The sequence below is a fragment of the Trachypithecus francoisi genome, unplaced genomic scaffold, assembly GCF_009764315.1.
Source record: "Trachypithecus francoisi isolate TF-2019V2 unplaced genomic scaffold, Tfra_2.0 Lachesis_group4, whole genome shotgun sequence".
NCBI lineage: Eukaryota > Metazoa > Chordata > Mammalia > Primates > Cercopithecidae > Trachypithecus > Trachypithecus francoisi.
This window is the reverse complement of record NW_022681469.1, coordinates 68164476-68186890: the sequence shown is the minus strand read 5'-3', so window position 1 is coordinate 68186890 and position 22415 is coordinate 68164476. Positions and strand designations below refer to the sequence as shown.

General features: G+C 37.1%; 1 protein-coding gene across 10 annotated transcripts in view; it reads right to left on the bottom strand.

Annotated features, from left to right (window-relative positions):
- The window catches only part of ADAM22 (ADAM metallopeptidase domain 22), a 255535-nt gene that overhangs the window by 110560 nt on the left and 122560 nt on the right, over window positions 1-22415 (bottom strand). For all 10 annotated transcript variants that reach the window (XM_033194589.1, XM_033194595.1, XM_033194592.1 and 7 more), the window contains one exon: window positions 16871-16937. In XM_033194589.1, the coding sequence (XP_033050480.1) occupies window positions 16871-16937 (67 nt within the window). The remainder of the gene's footprint in view (window positions 1-16870; window positions 16938-22415) is intronic.

Genomic DNA, 22415 nt, shown 5'->3' with positions numbered 1-22415 from the left:
GGCGGGTGGGGAGAGAGTATTTACAAAAAATTCTAACAAGACTGATCAAGTAAAAGAGTGAAGGCAAGAATGAAAATAAAAACTAACAGAAGACATGCTGATACATAATTAGATTTGTAAAACCATGAAAAGATTTGAAAGCTAATACAGCAAAACATTGAACTATGTTAAATCTACACATGGATGTCTGTTGAGGCATTTTATACAATTTTTAACATGTTTAAAACATTTCATGATTACAGAGATTTTTATCACAAGCCAATTGTTGATATTTGGTGACTTAAAACTTAACACTGATCAGTTGTGGCTCTAAAATACCTTAGAAAGAAAACACACGAATGTGAGCCTCCGCATGGAGGATTCACTTACCATCAGGCAAGCAGATTATAAGGCTCACTATCAGTTTTTATTTTTCCTGTTTATATTCACTGCACATTTTGATAGCAGGGGGAATAATATGCTCTCCCAGACCTGTGCAGGCTGAGCTTTTCCCTACACATCTGACATACTGTTGGGTGAACAGAAGAAACCACTCAATATTCTAACACCTGGATTAATTCATTCACTTATTTTTTTCATTCAGCAGATACTGTCTTCTAAGTACAAATATTATGCTAAATGCTGATAATATAGTACAAGTTCCCATGGGTGCTTCTCTTAGAGAAACTTCTTATGGAATTTACAGTCTAGGGGCACAGAAGATTGTCTTACTATAAAGCAGGAAGTGAAGGACTGCAGCTGGTGACCCTGACATGCTTCTTGTCATGAGCGGAATCAGAAACTAGCAGTAAGAATGGGTAGAAGCCACCAAAGACTTCTCCAGAAATTCTTTACAAATTGCCACTTTACCTCAACAATGCTATCAGAACTAATATTTATGGAGAATTTCCCACACCCAAAGCTCTGAGCTACATGTTTGTCTTGTTTAACAGGTGAGGAAAACGAAGTATAGGAGGCATAAGTAAATTGTCTAAGGACACATGTATATTAACTGGCTAAGTCAGGATTTGAGTTTAGGTCCTTCTAGCCCTCACAATATTCATGGTCCCTAAGCTTTACTGTCCTCAAACCACAGATCTGTCCCAGAATTAGAAATTTTACCATTTGTTAACACAATTCAAGAAGTTTATTTTTTTAATTTAATCAGAAAGACAGCAGGACCTCAAGAAAACAGCACTTACTCTGTCCAAAAATCTAATTGCTATGTGGAATACCTATTGAACCCACTCAGAATTACCAAAGCAACCACTCTGCCATCCACAGAGTTACAAAATCATTTCCAGATTTTCCAGAGAAGAGAAAACAAAGACAAAAAGTAACCAATGTAGGAAGTCCAAAAACACTGTCAGTCTGATTTCCTTTACATTGTACCTGATATCCTCTGAGTTGAGGCTCTGGTCAAATACCATCCTCCTACTTTCATCCCTTTTCTTCCTGTGCCACTTGCTCCACCTCTTCTTCTGTCCACCTTCTGTGGTTTCTTTCTGACCCTGTCATGCACAAAGATCCTACATCAAGGCCTCTGGCCTTTGCACATGGTAATTCGACTACATGAAAAGTTGTTCTGCTCCCATTTCATTCACCTGTTATCTTTTGAACTTTGGAATTAACATCATTTCCTCAAGAAAGTCTTCCCTGAGCAACCAGATGAGGTCAGGTGTCCCAGCAAGTGCTCTCAGAGCACCATGTAATTCTTTTCAACACTTATTTCTATCATTTACAAAGACTTCTCAGTAGTTGTCTGCACCATACCTGTCTTTCCCACTAAAAGACAAGCTTCATGAGGGCAAGAAATGCATCATCTGTTGTTTATAGCTATATCCCTGTCACTGGCCCACAGCAAGCACGCAACTCATATCTATCGAATACATGAGGGTTGAGAACACACATTGAGTATCTAAGAATTTTGGCTTTTTTCTATTCCACTGTTAATCTCTCATGTCAGCTTTCTAGCTACTTAAAACTCCACATGCCTGAGTTTTTATGAGTGGCTATGGGGAAAATCAAGTCCACCTGCTCTTTTTCTACCTCATAGGTGCAAAGAAAAGACTGTTGTGATAAAACATCAAATGTGGCCAGATGCAGTGGCTCATGCTTGTAATCCCAACACTTTGGGAGACTGAGGCAGGCAGATCACTTGAATTCAAGACCAGCCTGGGTAACGTGGTGAAACCCTCTCTCTACTAAAAATACAAAAATTAGTCAGGCATGGTGGCATGCACCTGTAGTCCCAGCTACTTGTAGGACTCAGGTGGCAAAATCACTTGAGCCTGGGACTCTGAGCTGCAGTTAGCCAAGACTGCGCCACTGCACTCTAGCCTGGGAGATCGAGTGAGACCCTGTCTCAAAATAAACAAACAACAAAAAAGAAAGAAAACAAAACAAAAAACATCAAATGTAGCCCTGATCAATTATCCTCCTTCAAAAAGGCTGTAAACACTCAAACCACTCAATACCAATAGTACATATTCTCTGGTCTTTATTATCTTTTCTGATTTTACAGTGGCCACACCTTATCCACTGGAAACTAAGATATTTTTATTAATGAATAGGAAAATAATTATAGTTTATGACAACACCAAGGGAATAATTTGTGATTTTTTTTTTGCTTCAAACCAGTTTAATGTCAAAAACAACATTTCTACTAATTTCTGTTCAATTATAATTACTCTAATAGTTCATTCTGGTTTCAAAAAAATTGCAAGAGTAGATTTGGAAAAGACATTATATAATGAAAAGGTTAGTTCTGTAATTAGAATTAAAATAGTAAATTCTATTATAAAACAGCTAATTAGTTCCATACTTGGAAGTATCATCAGCTAGTGCTACTTTGATTTTTAAAAATCCTTATGGCTGAATATTTCTTTTAAGTTTATAGATAACATCTTGAACATTAACAGATGAAATAACTCTTTAGATACTTAATTGCGGGAAAAAAATCTTAACACCAGAAAGAAAATAAAGGACTTTCTACTCAAATAGGTTACAAACAGAGCTTAGCAACAGAACTCATGCTGACAGCAGCTGTCACTTTTCATTTTTCCTTTCTCCCAGCACTAAGACACCTGACCTGTATAAACTGGCAATGGGCCAATATATTTTCTTTAGGATACAGAGTTAAGACCACTTGCAATCTTACCAATGCCATTAAGGCAGTTGATGCATTGTACATGATGACGGACCTATAGCAACTTTGCTTCAGTCCCAAGAGAAAGCAAAATTTACTTAATCCCCCCAGTTTTTTTTCCTATAATGCAAAGAGTATTAAATCATGAAATCCGAGACCTTCCTGAAACCACACTGATTACAAGATGTCAGAGGAGCATATGTCTGCATAAGCCTGCCAGGGGGGAAATGCACACATTATCAAGCTCATCCAGAAGATACTAAATGATGTCTACTGGCAGATAAAAAGTAAAGTTAGGAAACATACCTGGAATAACTGATGTTACATGTGAGGAAGAAATAAACACTTTATCAGTTTGTTTGTTAAATTTGTGTAGCTCTTTTACTCTCTTCCAGCTTGTGGGCTGTGTATGTTGTGGAACGAAGGGTAAAAGAGGTAGGGGGATGGGTATTTTGTAGCACTTTGGCAAAGATACAACCAAATATCTTCTAGTCTCTTGGCAGGCTAATGGTATGTTTCAGCTTAGTTATTCTTGCCCATAAAACTTCACATTTATTCCAGATGCAGATAAATTTACACATAGGCATAAGATGGGCATAAAAACTGAGCCATGTGTTTGCCATGTGCAAGTCAGCAACATATTTCAAACTATAACGATTTAGAAGCGATGGTGCTCCCCTGTGCTGAACAATACACAATCCAACTTCTATGAAGAACAAAGAAGGACTAAAACTGAAGTCCAAAATGCAATAGTTTTAAATAAAAAAGGTGGCGGGGGGGATCTTTAGAAGACATTTGATCTTTGGAATAAAGAAAATTTTATACTGGAATAATTGGGACTCACCTGAACTAAAACATCTTCAATTTTGGCCTATTAAAACAACTACTAAAAGAGATGGTAAATTATAAATGGTAAATTGTAGAAGTGCTGTAATTAAAATATTTGCATTCTAATTCCTCTGCTATTATGATCATTTATTTCCATAGGGAGGATAAACTATAGCAGATTATAGCACACATTCGGGTGCCAGATTTCCTTACTTAAAATTCTTGGGCAAGTTGGTTAAACTTTCTGTGCCTTCATTTCCTCATCTGCAAAATGAGGATATCAGTGATATCACTTGGGGATAAAATGACTTAACATATGTAAAACACTTAGACCAGCACCTAGCACATAGTAAATATCATATAAGTATTTGCTATTACTCCAACTATTACCAGTACTTTTATTAATCCTAAATCCAGTTACTAGCATTGATCCCATCTGAATATCATATGACTGAAGACAGGAAATCCCTGGTGTTAAAGTGAGCACTTATAGGAATACATAATATTTATTTGTAAAAATATAAAACTTTGACAATGATGTGAAACAGAAGTAAAATAAGTCATTTTTTTTTAATTCCATTACAATGAGTGTCATTAACTAAAAAGAATAATCCATCAGTAGCCTTAAGTAAGCAAAATGAGTTTGGATTTGTAAGGAGAAAAGGTTAACTCTTCCAAATGACAAATAGTAAACCACTGGCGGCAGTTATTTGCCCCTAAGACTGAGTTAGGGAGCCTGAGTTAATAGACAGTATATGAAAGCATAATCTTTCTACAGGACAGCAGTATACAGTAATTATTAATCAATGAAACTAGCTCACTATGACTTACATATACTAACCATCAAAACTGTAATATTTCCAGCTAAACTGTTGTTCAGTATTTAAAACACTTCTATGAGAATATCACAGTTCTTGAGCCAGTAACAGAAAATTAATCAGTCTTCCTCTGATACAGTTCACTATTTAAAAATGAAAGTATTTAAAAATGGGCAGCAGCTCAAACCCACAGGAACCAAGGGACATGGTTTCCTGTGTTGGCCCTATTTGCAATTATAGAGTCATCTCTACATCAGAAGATCCTAATATTGTTTCCCATAACCACCCTGAAATTCAATTCAATAATTTCTCATTAAATTAGTGTATATTGAACCCTACTTATAGAATCATTTTTAGAAAGTTGAGCTCTTATTCTTGTAGGATCTTTATATCCTGAGGTTTTAAAAAAATCATTTGATTTCAGTAATTAGGGAGAATGAAGTCGTTAAAATATAATTGTGTTTAAAGCTAGCCTACTTACAGCTAACAACTAAATATTCATATTTGAGGATGTACTGACAAATATTTTTTAAAGTCATTTTAGTTTCATTACTAGTCAAACTGACACTTAAGTCATGGCTAAACTGTTTCAACAGAATGGTCTTGAAAATAAATTTTTGCAAGTCATCTAATTTTAAAATCTGTGTATTTGTGGTTAACTTGGTTTTGATTAGCATGGAAAGACATCATGTTCATAGCTATACCATCCAAAATTTCCTCTCCTGTCTGAGGGAACCTATGTGAGGTACCTGCATGCTCATGCCACAACCTGTAACACCTGCACCTGAAGTTTCTCTCTGTTCCACACCGAAAGTTCTGCTCTCAGAGTTTAAGCTTAACAGTGAGAGTCCGTAACCTAAATCTCCCAGCAGGTGCAGCAAGGAAAACATAAAAACAGATGTTAACATACAGGTAGTCGCATCTGCCAGACAATCCTATCATTGCTTCATTAATTGTTTGTGATCATTTTAATCAACTGTATTTACACACACACTGTTAAAGAATCTACGTTCCCTAGCAGACAAAATGGAGACCAAAACTCACCTAAGTTTATGGTATGTGAACTATATCTCAATATAGCTGTTCTTTTTAGAGAAAAAAAAATTCCAATTACCATGGCAGCAGGAGACCCTTCAATGAATGAAGGCCCTCAATTGACACTCTGCCCATCAGCCAGCCCTTAAAATGCACATCACTGAGCTTGTTTACTTGGAGAGAAGCCTCCCTATCTCCACAGAGCCAAGGAAAATGCCTGAAACTTGGATTTGAAATTTGGTGACAAAATTAGGAGCTTAAGTGACAACTTCTATAAATAGATCTGTTTCAAAAGGAAAAACGTCATTTCTAAAGCCATCTTTCTAAGCCATGTGACTTAATTACTGTCTAGGTGACTAAGTATTATCCAAGAGTTTCTGGAGAAGCTACTAAAGTGAGAATTCAAGACAGAAAGCATGTTTCTCAAATGCAAGGGAAAGCTGTAAATAAGGAAGGCACTTTGGAAGAGAAATCCTGTTGCTGAGTTGTTCTATTGGAAAAGAAAAATGAAAATGAGAGTAAAGGAAAAAGCCTTAGTGTAGATTACTTGGCAACAGTGGCTGTTGCTTACATTTTATCTCAAAGACAGCATCCAAAACAAAAGATAACCTAAAAAGCTACTTGAAAAAACACACAAGTCTCTACTTCAGAAGATTCATCATGATACAATGGTATGGATAGCCCTGTACTAATAATGCATGCAGCAAAATTTACTGCACACCAAGGTCTGTTTTTTCTTTTTTTATTTAATTGTTTACTCTTCTTACTCTTACAGAAAGCGCCAAGATTCTGCATGGTAATGCAGTTTTAAGAATCAATAAGAAAATTTTATATTCAGTGTAAGCAAAAGCAAATTAACCCCTGTGTTCCTCTCTTCTGTTGCAATAGATACGAACCATTTTGACAGTTTAATAGATACTTTTGTGCTTCCCATGGCCAAAAAAGAAACAATTCAAGCAATTCTCTACTATTCTATTTGCATTGGAGTTGAAAAAAAAAAAAATCTATGCCCCAAACAGGATATGTTAAGTATAAGCGCTATCATTAAAAAAAAAAAAAAGAAAGAAAGAAATGTAATGCAGTCAGTAAACTATAACCTATATCGTATATAAACTAAACTTTGTCACTAATGACAAACTGAGAACATATTTCACTTAAGAAAGGAGTCCACAGTGTTATATTGCACCATATACTTTTAGATCGTTGTTTTTACAAAGGTATCTTAAGAAACACTATTTCTCTAACACATTGTGTACCTTTTGAGTTATTGTACAACTCATTGTACAAACTCATTGTTAAGGATTAGGAATCTAATCCAAAGACAAGTTGGGAATGCTCATATGCAGTAGTTTAGAAATAACGTGAGCTAATAAAAATAGATACTCAGTGGCCATTACTTTTTACTATAATCATATGAGATCAAATAATTTAACCAAAAACTACTATCAGAACTATGCTGATAGTCAGAATATGCCTGACTGTCATGATCTTTCATTGGTGATATATAAATTATATCTCTACAAAGATGTCTACTTTCAGTTTTGGGCCACAAGAAAATCTGTTCCCTGCCCCATCTACACACATTCCTGACATATGTAAAGGATTTGCCATTCCTCTCTTAGTTTTCTAAAATTCATACTATGGTTATTTTCCTCATAAGTTCATTCAAACAAAAATAAAACAAGCTTTGGCCTGGAGTGTGTCTTTACCATTCTTGCCCAAGGCAACTGATATTACAGAAAAACTACGCAAATGCATAACCGAATTTAAGAGAAATGCCTAAAGGGTCTTTATGTAGATCACCATTTCAGTTTATGGATTAAAGACGATAAAGGAGAAATTGTTAGATACCAAAAATGAATTAGATATGTATACCATGTGTATAAATAAAATACATTTCAATTTTTATGCCTATCTTATTTTATATACTATAGAATGTACACCATACATTCAGTGTACATTCTATAGTATGTAAAATCTTATACATGTAAGAGTCAGCTCTGGAGTTACAAAATCTAGATTCAAATTGCAGCTTTATTACGCCTTACTATGTTACTTTCCCAAGTTGTATAACTTCTCTGTTTCTCATTTCTGTAAATTAGGATAATAGTTATAACCATAGGTTGTCTGAGGATTGAATGGTACATACAAATTCATGTGACTATCACATCATACAGTAAAAGTTATTACTGTAATAAACAGTTACTACTGTTAGTATTATAATACTGATTAACTAAACCCTATATAACTGTTCATTTCAATTAGCCCCATATATTAGCAGCTTTCTGTTTCAAGACAAAAAAAGCTACAAAGCAGCAAACTGCATGGCTGAGACTCTGTTGCCACTACTCATCAATTCTAATGTCCTTTGTCTTATGAATCCAGAACGATGGCTCTCCATAATCAGAATTAAAGTTGTATTCCCTCTAACAGTCAGGACTCTCAGCTGCAGGTCTGTTGGAGATTGCTTGAGGTCCACTCCAGACCCTGTTTGCCTGGGTATCAGCAGCAGAGGTTGCAGAAGATAGAATATTGCTGAACAGCGAGTGTACCTGTCTGATTCTTACTTTGGAAGCTTCCTCTCAGGGGTGTACTCCACCCTGTGAGGTGTGGGGTGTCAGACTGCCCCTAGTGGGGGATGTCTCCCAGTTAGGCTACTCAGGGGTCAGGGACCCACTTGAGCAGGCAGTCTGTCCCTTCAAATAGACGCAATAAAAAATGATTAAGGGGATATCACCACCGACCCCACAGAAATACAAACTACCATCAGAGAATACTATAAACACCTCTACACAAATCAACTAGAAAATCTACAAGAAATGGATAATTTCCTGGACACTTACACTCTTCCAAGACTAAACCAGGAATAAGTTGAATCCCTAAATAGACCAACAGAAGGCTCTGAAATTGAGGCAATAATCAATAGCCTACCAACCAAAAAAAGTCCAGGACCAGATGGATTCACAGCTGAATTCTACTAGAGGTACAAGGAGGAGCTGGTACCATTCCTTCTGAAACTATTCCAATCAATAGAAAAAGAGGGAATCCTCCCTAACTCTTTTTATGAGGCCAACATCATCCTGATACCAAAGCCTGGCAGAGACACAACAAAAAAAGAGAATTTTAGACCAATATCCCTGATGAACATCGATGCAAAAATCCTCAATAAAATACTGGCAAACCGGATTCAGCAGCACATCAAAAAGCTTATCCACCATGATCAGGTGGGCTTCATCCCTGGGATGCAAGGCTGGTTCAACATACACAAATCAATAAACGTAATCCAGCATATAAACAGAACCAAAGACAAGAACCACATGATTATCTCAATAGATGCAGAAAAGGCTTTTGACAAAATTCAACAGCCCTTCATGCTAAAAATGCTCAATAAATTCAGTATTGATGGAACATACCTCAAAATAATAAGAGCTATTTATAAACCCACAGCCAATATCATACTGAATGGGCAAAAACTGGAAAAATTCCCTTTGAAAGCTGGCACAAGACAGGGATGCCCTCTCTCACCACTCCTATTCAACATAGTGTTGGAAGTTCTGGCTAGGGCAATCAGGCAAGAGAAAGAAATCAAGGGTATTCAGTTAGGAAAAGAAGAAGTCAAATTGTCCCTGTTTGCAGATGACATGATTGTATATTTAGAAAACCCCATCGTCTCAGCCCAAAATCTCCTTAAGCTAACAAGCAACTTCAGCAAAGTCTCAGGATACAAAATTAATGTGCAAAAATCACAAGCATTCTTATACACCAGTAACAGACAAACAGAGAGCCAAATCATGAATGAACTTCCATTCACAATTGCTTCAAAGAGAATAAAATACCTAGGAATCCAACTTACAAGGGATGTAAAGGACCTCTTCAAGGAGAACTACAAACCACTGCTCAGTGAAATAAAAGAGGACACAAACAAATGGAAGAACATACCATGCTCATGGATAGGAAGAATCAATATCGTGAAAATGGCCATACTGCCCAAGGTAATTTATAGATTCAATGCCATCCCCATCAAGCTACCAATGACTTTCTTCACAGAATTGGAAAAAACAGCTTTAAAGTTCATATGGAACCAAAAAAGAGCCTGCATTGTCAAGACAATCCTAAGTCAAAAGAACAAAGCTGGAAGCATCACGCTACCTGACTTCAAACTATACTACAAGGCTACAGTAACCAAAACAGCATGGTACTGGTACCAAAACAGAGATATAGACCAACGGAATACAACAGAGTCCTCAGAAATAATACCACACATCTACAGCCATCTGATCTTTGACAAATCTGAGAGAAACAAGAAATGGGGAAAGGATTCCCTATTTAATAAATGGTGCTGGGAAAATTGGCTAGCCATAAGTAGAAAGCTGAAACTGGATCCTTTCCTTACTCCTTATACGAAAAATAATTCAAGATGGATTAGAGACTTAAATGTTAGACCTAATACCATAAAAACCCTAGAAGAAAACCTAGGTAGTACCATTCAGGACATAGGCATGGGCAAGGACTTCATGTCTAAAACACCAAAAGCAAGCAGCAAAAGCCAAAATTGACAAATGGGATCTAATTAAACTAAAGAGCTTCTGCACAGCAAAAGAAACTACCATCAGAGTGAACAGGCAACCTACAGAATGGGAGAAAATTTTTGCAATCTACTCATCTGACAAGGGCTGATATCCACAACCTACAAAGAACTCAAACAAATTTACAAAAAAAAAACAAACAACCCATCAAAAAGTGGGCAAAGGATATGAACAGACACTTCTCAAAAGAAGACATTCATACAGCCAACAGACACATGAAAAAATGCTCATCATCACTCGCCATCAGAGAAATGCAAATCAAAACCACAATGAGATACCATCTCACACCAGTTAGAATGGCAATCATTAAAAAGTCAGGAAACAGCAGGTGCTGGAGAGGATGTGGAGAAATAGGAACACTTTTACACTGTTGGTGGGATTGTAAACTAGTTCAACCATTATGGAAAACAGTATGGCGATTCCTCAAGGATCTAGAACTAGATGTACCATATGACCCAGCCATCCCACTACTGGGTATATACCAAAGGATTATAATCATGCTGCTATAAAGACACATGCACACGTATGTTTATTGTGTCACTATTCACAATAGCAAGGACTTGGAATCAACCCAAATGTCCATCTGTGACAGACTGGATTAAGAAAATGTGGCACATATACACCATGGAATACTATGCAGCCATAAAAAAGGATGAGTTTGCATCCTTTGTAGGGACATGGATGCAGCTCGAAACCATCATTCTTAGCAAACTATCACAAGAACAGAAAACCAAACACCGCATGTTCTCACTCATAGGTGGGAACTGAACAATGAGATCACTTGGACTCGCGAAGGGGAACATCACACACTGGGGCCTATCATGGGGAGGGGGGAGGGGGAGGGGGGAGGGATTGCATGGGAGTTATACCTGATATAAACAACGAATTGATGAGTGCTGACGAGTTGATGGGTGCAGCACACCAACATGACACAAGTATACATATGTAACAAACCTGCACGTTATGCACATGTACCCTAGAACTTAAAGTATAATAATAATTTTTAAAAAATTATAACTGTATAAAAAAAAAAAGTTGTATTCCCAAGGTATTCTGATTAGTTGAGGCTTTACTTTAAAATTATTTTAGAAACTCATGTCAACCACATAAAAGTTCTCCCTAAACAGATGGGTAAATTCAGATTTTAATTTTTTTTTTTTTTTGAGACGGAGTCTCACTCTGTCACCCAGGCTGGAGTGCAGTGGCAGGATCTTGGCTCACTGCAAGCTCCGCCTCCTGGGTCCACGCCATTCTCCCGTCTCAGCCTCCCAAGTAGCTGGGACTACAGGCGCCCGCCACCATGTCCAGCTAATTTTTTGTATTTTTTACTATAGACAGGGTTTCACCATGTTAGCCAGGATGGTCTCAATCTCCTGACCTCGTGATCTACCCGCCTCGGCCTCCCAAAGTGCTGGGATTACAGGCATGAGCCACCGTGCCTGGCAATAATTTAATTTGTAAATGGATTGAAAATAAATGTTACTGAAAGATTAATATGTCTCATTAAAGGAACACAAAGTATCTTTCTTTTCTTGCACAAAGACTTTACCTTTGTAACCTTTGAAAAAAAATTCTTTTGAAGTTTTAATACAACTTATATATCAGAATTATGCACAGCTATGTGAACAAGATAAACTAATTTCAGTGAGGCTGATGATGTCCCTGCAGATAACACAAATCATTATGTTAAGGAACAATCACCAAAATGTGTTTGTTTTTACACTAAACACAAAATTGCAATCAACATCAAAATCCAGATTGTAGCAAATTACATAAGATAAACAATCTGGTTTCTTCAACAAATAAACTGCGAGGGGGAACAAAAGAGAAAGATAATGTTTTTAAAATTATTATTTGATTTGATTTGATTTTTGAGACAGAGTTTTGCTCTGTCACCCAGGCTGGAGTGCGGTGGTACGATCTCGGCTCACTGCAACCTCTGCCTCCTGGGTTCAAGCGATTCTCCTGCCTCAGCCTCCCAAGTAGCTGGGATTATAGGTGTGTGCCATCACACCCAGTTAATTTTTTGTGTTTTTAGTAGAGATGGGGTTTCACCATGTTAGCCAGGATGATTTTGATCTCCTGATGTCATGATCCACCCGCCTCGGCCTCCCAAAGTGCTGGAATTACAGGTGTGAGCCACTGCACCCAGCCAAAAATTATTTTTAAAACCTACACAGCCAAAATTAAACTATAGGGGTACATGTTTTGGCAATAAAACTAAGAACAAAAGCAAGGAAGGGATTACGATAAAAGTCAGGATAATGTTTACAAATCTTACAAGAGGAGGATGAAAAGGGCTTGGGTTGGGGATGCAGCAAACAGCTGGCCACGCTCTATTTCTTGAACTGAATGGTCATTATAAAAGCATTTGCCTTTAGTATTTCAACAGCCCATACATTGTTTTATGTGAATTTCTGTGTCAGTTGTATATTTTACCACTGAAAAGGTTTTTAAAAATAAAATTGCAATATAAAAGATTTACCATGACTTTTCTGTTGTTGTTTAAGACAGTCTCTTGCTATGTTGCCCAGGCTGGCCTTGAACTCTTGGGCTCAAATGATCCTCCTGCCTTAGCCTCCTGGGTAGCTGCAAACAGGCATGACACTGCATCCAGCTCTTTTCTAAAAATGTTTTTTCCTGAAAAATTTATTCCTTTACCAAAAGTTCAAAGACACCTGAGCACAGCCATTTATCGACTGGTTTCTAGCCACTGTTAAGTTTGGAATAATACTTTAATTTTAAATTTGCATCCTTAGGATACATATGGCCATGCTTGTGACAATTAACACAAGAAGCTCTTAGAGTTTAGCTTTGATTTCATATTTCCTTTCATTTACCTCAGTCCCAAGAGAAAAGTCAACTTTAAGAAAAAACTAAAAACTTACAGGGCTCTTAAGGAAGGTGTTATATAGGTGGATTGTGTTCCCCTAAAAAGCATATGTTAAAGTCCTAACCCCTAATACCTCAGAATATAACTGTATGTAGAGACAGGGTCTCTAAAGAGGTAATGCAGTTAAAACAGGGTTATTAGGGTGGGCCCTAGTTCCATAGGAATGATGTTTTCACGAGAAGAGATTAGGATGCAGATACACACAGAGGGAAAGCCACGTGAAGACACAGGAAGAAAACCATGTACAAACCAAGGAGAGAGGCCTCAGAAGAAACCAACCCTGTCAACATCTTGATCTTGGACTTCCAGCTTCCAGAATTGAGAGAACATACATTTCTATTGTTTAAGCCACCCAGCCTGTGGTACTTTGTTATGGTAGCTTTAGCAAACTAATATGGAAGGTAAAGGAGAAGTAAAAGTTTTAGGAGTTCCTTTTTAAAAAGGTACTGCAGGGAAGGAAAAAAATATAAAATGCTACAACTTTGATTTATAATGTATTTATGAGTCATTAATAAAGAAAATAGACTGCTATCAGATTTCATGTAAAAAGAAATATCCCAAAGAGCTAAGCACAGAGGTCGAGACAGGAGGGAACCCGCAGAGAAATAATTGGCTACTGACTTTGGATTGATGGGCAGGATTCAGCACTTTCAATGTGGTTCCTGGAAAAACCCAGAGGAGAATTTTGAGTTAGATTTTTAAATGGAGTGGAAACAAATGGAGGTGACAGGTGAGATCAAAGTAGTTTTCTTAAAGGGAAAAAGAAACAACCTCTAGCCCTTCAGTCTGGACAAATTTTGTATTTATCATTTCTCTAGTATGATAGGCTTAGGGGTAAGAAAAACCATCAACAAAGAAACTGCAATTCTCAGGTTGGAAAATCAGCAAAGACTGTGCGGCAAAGTCAGTGCTTCATGTGTTATGTATACCCATGGAGCCTTAAGATCCCAGAGTAGAGTGCATTTTGCTGATTAGATATAAGTTTTCTGAAAAAGGATATTACCGTAGAGACAGCAGAGAGCTATCTGCTGGGTCCACCCTCCACGCTCCTATTTGCATTTCATCATTCCACTGACAGACACAGATGGAAACAGATAGTGAAAGGCCTGTTTCCTTTCCTCTTTAATTTAACAAGGGAATAAGAGATACTCTACATCAGAAAAACATTATCATAGAAAACAGAAAAGTGAAGCCAAATGAACAGGGATGGGAATAAAAGGACCTGCAGATTCTATCCCTAGGTAATTTTTTTTCCCCAACGATAAACAAAATGGCTCTATTCTCCCATGTTATATCTAGAAAAATCCCGATATCCCTTCTGTAGGGAGGCAGTAATATAAATTAATCCACCATTCAATTCATCAATCTTTAGTTTAGGATAACTTTCTGGAGAGACAGGCATAATTATTACATCTAGATCGCTTACAAGAGTTACCAGATTTTAAGTCTTTATGAATTAGAAATGTATAGGTATACAGGATGTATTTATTGACAAAGTGTCCTAATGTCTGGAATTTGCTTTAAAATACTACACACATACACACACACACACACACACACACACATACACAAAATAAAAAGAGAAAAAAAAGATAGTCAAAGTGTTGATAACTGTTGATGCTAGATGATGGGAATGAGGGGGTTCATTATAGCATTCTTTTCACTTCGAAATATGTTTAAACTTTTCCACAATAAAAAGTTTTCTTTTAGTTTACATATATATAATTGAAAAACTCAATTCTCTTCAGATTGCCATTTGAATAGGACGATATAACTTATTTTGGTTACTGATAACAGTTTAGTTTGAATAAAAAGCTTTACAACAGCCAGGCACGGTGGCTCAAGCCTGTAATCCCAGCACTTTGGGAGGCCGAGATGGGCGGATCACAAGGTCAGGAGATCAAGACCATCCTGGCTAACACAGTGAAACCCCGTCTCTACTAAAAAATACAAAAAACTAGCCGGGCGAGATGGCGGGCATCTGTAGTCCCAGCTACTTGGGAGGCTGAGACAGGAGAATGGCGTAAACCCAGGAGGTCGAGCTTGCAGTGAGCCGAGATCCGGCCACTGCACTCCAGCCTGGGCAACAGAGCGAGACTCCATCTCAAAAAAAAAAAAAAAAAAAGCTTTACAACAGTAATATATGTACATAAAAAACTGAACAAAGGCTTTATGGGAAAATAACTTGGCAAATGTTTACAAAATGATACAGAAGCAAGCAGATACAATATTGTAGCTATATATTATACTATGTAAATATCTATGTATATATACAACTGTGTGCATATGACAAAAAAACTCAAAGAAATAACAAAATGAAAACATTTATCTCTCAGTGATGAGTTTAAGGATGAGTTTTCCTTTTTTGTTCTACTTTTCTCTGTTTACAAGTTTCCTAAAATGAGCATGTATCTAATTTGTAATTAGAAAAAGGAAATGAATATGAACAAGTGGGTTATAATTCAGATAAAGTAGAGTAGATAGTCTGAACACTATGCAGAAGAAAATAAACACTTGGCCAAAAGTCACTATACTCAACATTGAGCAGAAGGAAGCCCTACACTTGGGTGGCTTTTGTTTTCATATGCTCTCAGATTACACCATCTGCAGATCTGAGGGGAAAACCCCACATTCTTATGCCTCTAGCTGGTGGAGGCTTTTATTTTTGTGTTAATATTTTCACAGTTTACCTGTCATAACCAGTATCCTGAGATTTCTGTCTCCAGGTATTTTCAACTCCGTGATCTCCTGTAGATCTAACAATTTTACATTTTACTGGTGGAGGTGTGGGGTGGTGTGGGGTGGGGCCAGGTTAGGGGGCGGCGGGGGTGGGAATGTTTCACAACTGAATGCAAAGGCAAACACCTACCCTGGACCCAAGTTTTCACCTCTTGGTTCTCAGTGGTAACCCTAAAGGCAAATTTCAAAAACTATCTTCAGTGACATAATCCAAGAAAGAACTATAGGTTGGCATAAAAGTCACTGGGGTTTCCTAGGCACGGTGGCTCACGCCTGTAATTCCAGTACTTTGGGAGGCCAAGATGGGTGGATCGCCTGAGTTCGAGACCAGCCTGGCCAACATGGTGAAACCCCCTCTCTACTAAAAAAACAAAAATTAGCCGGGTATGGTGGCAGGCATCTGTAATCCCAGCTACTTGGGAGACCGAAGCAGGAGAATCACTTGAACCCGGGAGGCAGAGGTTGCAGTGAGCCGAGATCACGCCATTGCACTCCAGCTGGGAGACAACAGTGAGACTTTGTCTCAAAAAAAAAAAAGTCATTGGGGTTTTTGCCATTAAAAATAACGACAAAAACCACAAGAACTTTTGCACCAACCTAGTACTTGCAGGTATAGCAATCCTATAAAACCTAAGTCTAATAATTCCTACAGTACCCTAAAAATTCTTTTTCTGATGACTGAAAGTTTCATTTTTCCAAAGTGGGTGATAAAACTTTAGATTATAAAGTATTTTTTAAACCCTCAAAACTGTACATTAGAAATATCATTGAAAATTAAAATCATAATCAGTAGTATTAAAAGATTCTCAATAAATTTCCCCACAAGTAGGAAAATTTCACTTACTTTAACTTCCACAGTCTTGCCTCCATGTTCAATGTGTCTCTCTACGTATTCAGAGGACAGCAAATCACTGCAACAACAAAAATAAATGATGATTAAACAGGATCCCAAAAATGTAAAACATGAAAATCAGGATCAAGTTTACACATATCGGCTTTAATAATTCTTTAAACCCCCCAAATCAACACTTTATGGGTCTCTCTCTTTCTCTCTCTCTCTCTCTCACACACACACACACTCACCCACCCACACACCTACACACACACACCCAGTATTTCTAAAAGGATATGAGGATGAACTGCCTACACCACCTGTCACTCCATTGCTGAGCACAGCTGATTCTGCTGAACCAGCCAGTAATTCCAGGAAACTACTGTAAGCACATCATTGTTTTTAAGACATATTGTTCTTAACTTTTTACTTTAACTTTGTATCAAACAGTTTTAATTGTATATTATGCCTTACCATTTCTTTATGTGTTATATGTGGTATTTTCATCCGACAAAATGTTAGTTTCCATCACAAAAGTAAAAAAAGGCAAAGAAAGTTAAAAGAAATGAAATGGAATATATACCATCAACATTTGAAAATAATTCTTTTTTGAAATCTATCCTAAACAACAATATTTACATGTTTCTATAATCTTAAATATGCTTCTCTTTAATTTCGTATATGCGAAAAACTTTCCCTTTTAATGGAGGGGTCTCAAAACACAACTTCCATAAAATATCTTTAATCTTTTAAAGTACTAAAATATAAATAAAACTATCATTAATAAATTTTTAAAAATGCATGAAGCTATAAATTTCCAGTGTTGCTCTATTAATAGACATTGAGCCAAAAAGTCCTTAAGTGAACTGAAGATCATCAAACAAAAACTGTTCCAATCATTTCAAAATGTGCATTTTTGAGCACAGAGGTTCATCATAAGCACCATGCCTATAATCACTTTAAATGTAAACAGAACGATCAAACAAGCATTACATTAATGCAGGCACCATAATCTTGTACTATCTGATGCTTATATTACTATTTAGGAAACTTGTAATTATAGTCTAAGTCAATGCTTCATTTGTCTTTAGAATAGATGTTCTTAATGACTTTATGTGAAAATCAGCTAGCATGCTCTCAGCTACAAGCTATAGAAAACACAACAAAAAGTATATTAAACAATGAGGACATTTATCACCTTATTTCCTCTTTGAAATTCCAGGACTAGTATACTGTAAATTTGCTTTTGAGGATATTTAGTTCTAGTTGATAAATAAATTTGAGGTTTATAAAATATAGGCAAACCATTTTAAGATATTTTAAGTACAAATTTTGCTAGTAAGACATGAGCAGAATTCACAGATGTATAAAGTATTAAGAAGACGACTGTGTATGTGTTATACATTGACAGAAAGGGCTGCAAGATCAAGAAATATCAATTACTCTTGAAGCATATGAATAATAAGTGTTCATGATATATTAAATACATAAGAGGCACTAAATATCCAGGATACACTAAATATACATATTCACTTAATATTCATGAGGGGGTTTCTCAGCTTCGACACAACTGATACTTTGGGCCAGATAATTCTTTGTCTTGGAAGGCTGTCTTGTTCACTATAGCACACTTAGCATCCTTGGATTCTACCTAATAGATGCCGGTAGCATCTCTTACATATACCAGTCATGACAATCAAAAATGTCTCCAGACATTGCTAAATGGACACTGGGGGACAAAAATCACCCTGGTTAACAACAACTGCTGATACTCTTTCCTGCCCTATTTGTTATCTGTCCAATAAACACAACAGAACTCATGACTGTTTGTGAAGCTAACTGGCAACCCACAGCCACTGACTAGGCATACTTGTCCCAGTATATCTCAGACACTTGAGCAGGTGTTATTAGCTTGGGACAACTGCTATCTTTGAGGCTTGCCCAAACCTCAACTCTGGTCCTTGTAACCACAACATCAGCGGGGAAGGCATATGCAGATGTATGAACATGAACACTATGTACCCCAGGATTAGCTGGCATGGTCCCTCTACCCTACTTGCCCCTAACCCAGGTATGCCAACCAAATAATCTTTCCTCTTGCCACTCACTGTGCACTTTAAATTAATTTAGTGAATTATGTGATTTGAGGATTGGAATTTAGTCTGTGGGAGCTTTTGGTTCCCTCACCTCTAGCATAGCTCACCTTGTAGCATACTTGGAGGCTACAATTGCATCAAAGTAATCTTCCCACCTGATATCAGGGCAGTTACAGGGTTGGTTCATGTGGTGGCTCGGTGCCATTAATGAGATGAGGGGTGTTTACAACTTTCTGCTCTGCCATCGGCATGGTAGCTGGGACTCTCTTAACTGGCTCCTCTCATGACCCTGACATGATGGCTGCGATTCTCAGTATCTTATAAAAACTACATTATTCCAAGATTAAAAAAAGAAAAAAGCCTTGTATTTATTTTTAAAAGTGAACAAGCCCTTTCAAAAATAGCTCTTAGCATTCATCTTCTCAAGTATCTTTTGCCAGAATTACATTATATGGCCACTCCTAAACCAATCCTTTGACAAGAACATTTGTCTGTGAACAATCAAGATTCTCCTGCCAGGCCTCCCTTGACCATCATGATTCTTTACAGAGAACTGAACAATATTGGTGGAAAGGAGAGTGGTGAAGAAAGTACCTGATGTACATCCAACTGAAATTGTCTTTTTTTTTTTTTTTTTTTGTCTTCATGAGTATATTATATATTTCACAAATTTCCAAGGGCTTATAACAAAAATGTGAAATTACACGGGAAAGACCTGCCTCAGGCAAAACTGGTCATTGCTCCAGCATCCGCATCACACCCTGTTACCCAAAACAGGAGAGATACTAGCCAGGTGTTTGCAAAGGACTGTCCTCCAACCTTGCTATCAGTCTTAAAAACTTCCCCAGAAGTAGGAGGGAAACATTATCATACAGAGGCATGTTTATCAGCAGAGCCAGCAAGGTACCCTCTCCTGGGAATCTGAACTTGTCAATTCAGAAAAAAAATCATTCAGCTGATGAAGGAAAGAGAAACAGAAGTCAAAGGTAAGCTGACATTTAAAAGAAACTGAGCTATATGGCGGTGAATACCAGAGTGAAAGCCCCAAATCCCCACTGCTGAAGTCCCTGAATGCAGAACACCCTATCCCTGTGCTAGACATCTTTGGGATCCTTGCTCTATCACTGTCACATGAGTCAAACCCCAGTACTGGAGCCAGCATGAGTGAAATCAAAATCACCTAGGTCAAATACTCCTCAGAGGAATACTAGCTGTGGTGTAGGAATAGTAGAAGTAATAATAACAAAAAAATTTTATAACAACTTTTGAGTCCTCCAGGTTTTCAAATTTCAAGGGAACATTTCCCTTTGAATTATAAAATCTAGGCATTAAGAGAATATGAGTCACTGCATGAATGTAATTACAACAAAGAAAAGCCCTCTGCTGAGGAATTATGCAGCTATTTCAATCAAGCCTCTATATACAAGTATTGCTGGAAAGTGCTCCATGTAATTTTAAACCAAAAACAGCTCATGCAATTTGGTTTTGTCTGTTTGCATATTGTGAAAGTCGGCTAAGTATTGTTATTTTAATGATTAGGGTGAGAAACCTTAAACTTAAAAGTTTCACTTTTCCCTCTACTAAAGTTAGAACCTAAGTAAATTTTCTTGAAGCTTCCTGAAGTAGAGATAATCAAATTACCTTATTTTTCTTAGAACATCATCATTTATCATTATATAGGGATCTACTTAAATCATTTTAAGTGTAGGAAAATGGAAGACCTCTTTAACATAAAGGAAATTTTACATTAATGTAAATGGGTCAGGTAGAATTCACTCCATGCTAATAGCTTAATAATGCTTGTTTATTAAGCATGAATGCTTGTTTGTGAACTTTGAAAAAGTAAAAATCATTTTCAACCAATTTCTAAAGGCCATTCATTCTCTAAGGGAAGTAAGTAGATGCTTATAAAATCAGAAATGTTTTCTGAGGCCTTTTTTCATTTGCATGCCATAATAAGCCTAAAAAAGCAAAACAAATATAATGTAAACATTTTCAGTCATAATAATGATTATCCTTTGTCTAGTGGGCAACTGTCATGAATCAAAGACAGCTGGTATAGTATTATACAAAGGTTTGGGAGTTAAAAACAAAAACAAATATTTTAATTTTTCATCCAAGTTCTGCCATTTACTAACTGTGTACCCTTGGCCAAGTTGCTTAATCTTGATCAACATAACTTGCTTCTGTTTAAAATGGAGACCGCAAAAAACAAAAACAAAAACAAAAAAAACACCACTTCATAAAGCTGGTATGGTATTAAACCAGAGCACAGATGAAATGCATCTCAAATCCTGATTTCAATCATTCACATACCCTATTCACCATGTCATATCTATTCATCTTTCTCTAGAACTCTCTCTCACTGTTTTGGGACTTAAAACCATTGAGCCACTTTTTCACTCTCCTCACCTCCTTCTTGTCTACTTAATCCAGTTTATATTCCATGATCTGTGCTGATAAATTACCTCCCTGCACACACTCTAAACTAATTTACACCTTTTTCCACTGTACTGCTTGACCAAACCTCAATCACAGTAAAACTCCTTCTACTAGTCAAAGTCTGACTCCAAGAAGCAGAACATCTTGAATGTTCATAGGCTGGTTTAGGATCACAGTTGTCAAATGGTCCCGCATCACAACACTGCCCTTAAGTCCACTACACTTTTCCGGTCAATTTACTCTGAGAAGACCCTTCTAAATCTCTCTCCTCAACATCTCCAATGTGCTCCCTCATTATTACTCTCTTCAGATAACCTCACTTCTGTATTCACTGAAAAAATGAAAACAGGACTACCTCATCTTTCCAACTACCAGCACCCCTGCTCCTGAACCAGTCTCTACTAGGATGTCAAATAGGCATCTCAAATTCAACATGTCTAATGCATAACTCTCTCAGTCAAATCCAGACATTCAATTCTACGTTCAAAATGTATCCTAGCAACAACTTGATGTGAAAAAAAAACAACTGGAGACATTCCCTTAACCAAGTGATCACAGTTAACATAACCAGTAACAGAAAAAAAAACAAAATCATGTGCTTCTGAAGTGATGCTTGCATAAGAAGCAAACAAATGAACAAAGAAACTTGAGTGTGCAATAGATTTTCAAAGAAACAGCCTCAGAGCAAAGATGTAATCCAAGGTGCTGCCAGTAAGATGTATCCTCAAGGTCAAGAATAAGTCAAGGGTGTAGTTTTAAAACCCTTTGTTAAAACTCAGAAAGACTAAAGGCTGTTTCGCCTTGACCAAATCATCTATGTAAAAGAGTTTCGAAGACTATTAAAGGCCTCAGCTAGACAAAAGAGTTTCTAAGAATCTCGTAGGTTCTCATAGACATTCTCACCTAAACAAAAAGGTTAGTATAAATCTTCAGGGCATTGTCCCACAGCATCTTAACTCACAGTAGAGAGGGGCCTATCTCAAAAAGATCTGTGGATGTGGATTTGTCTAATGGGGTAA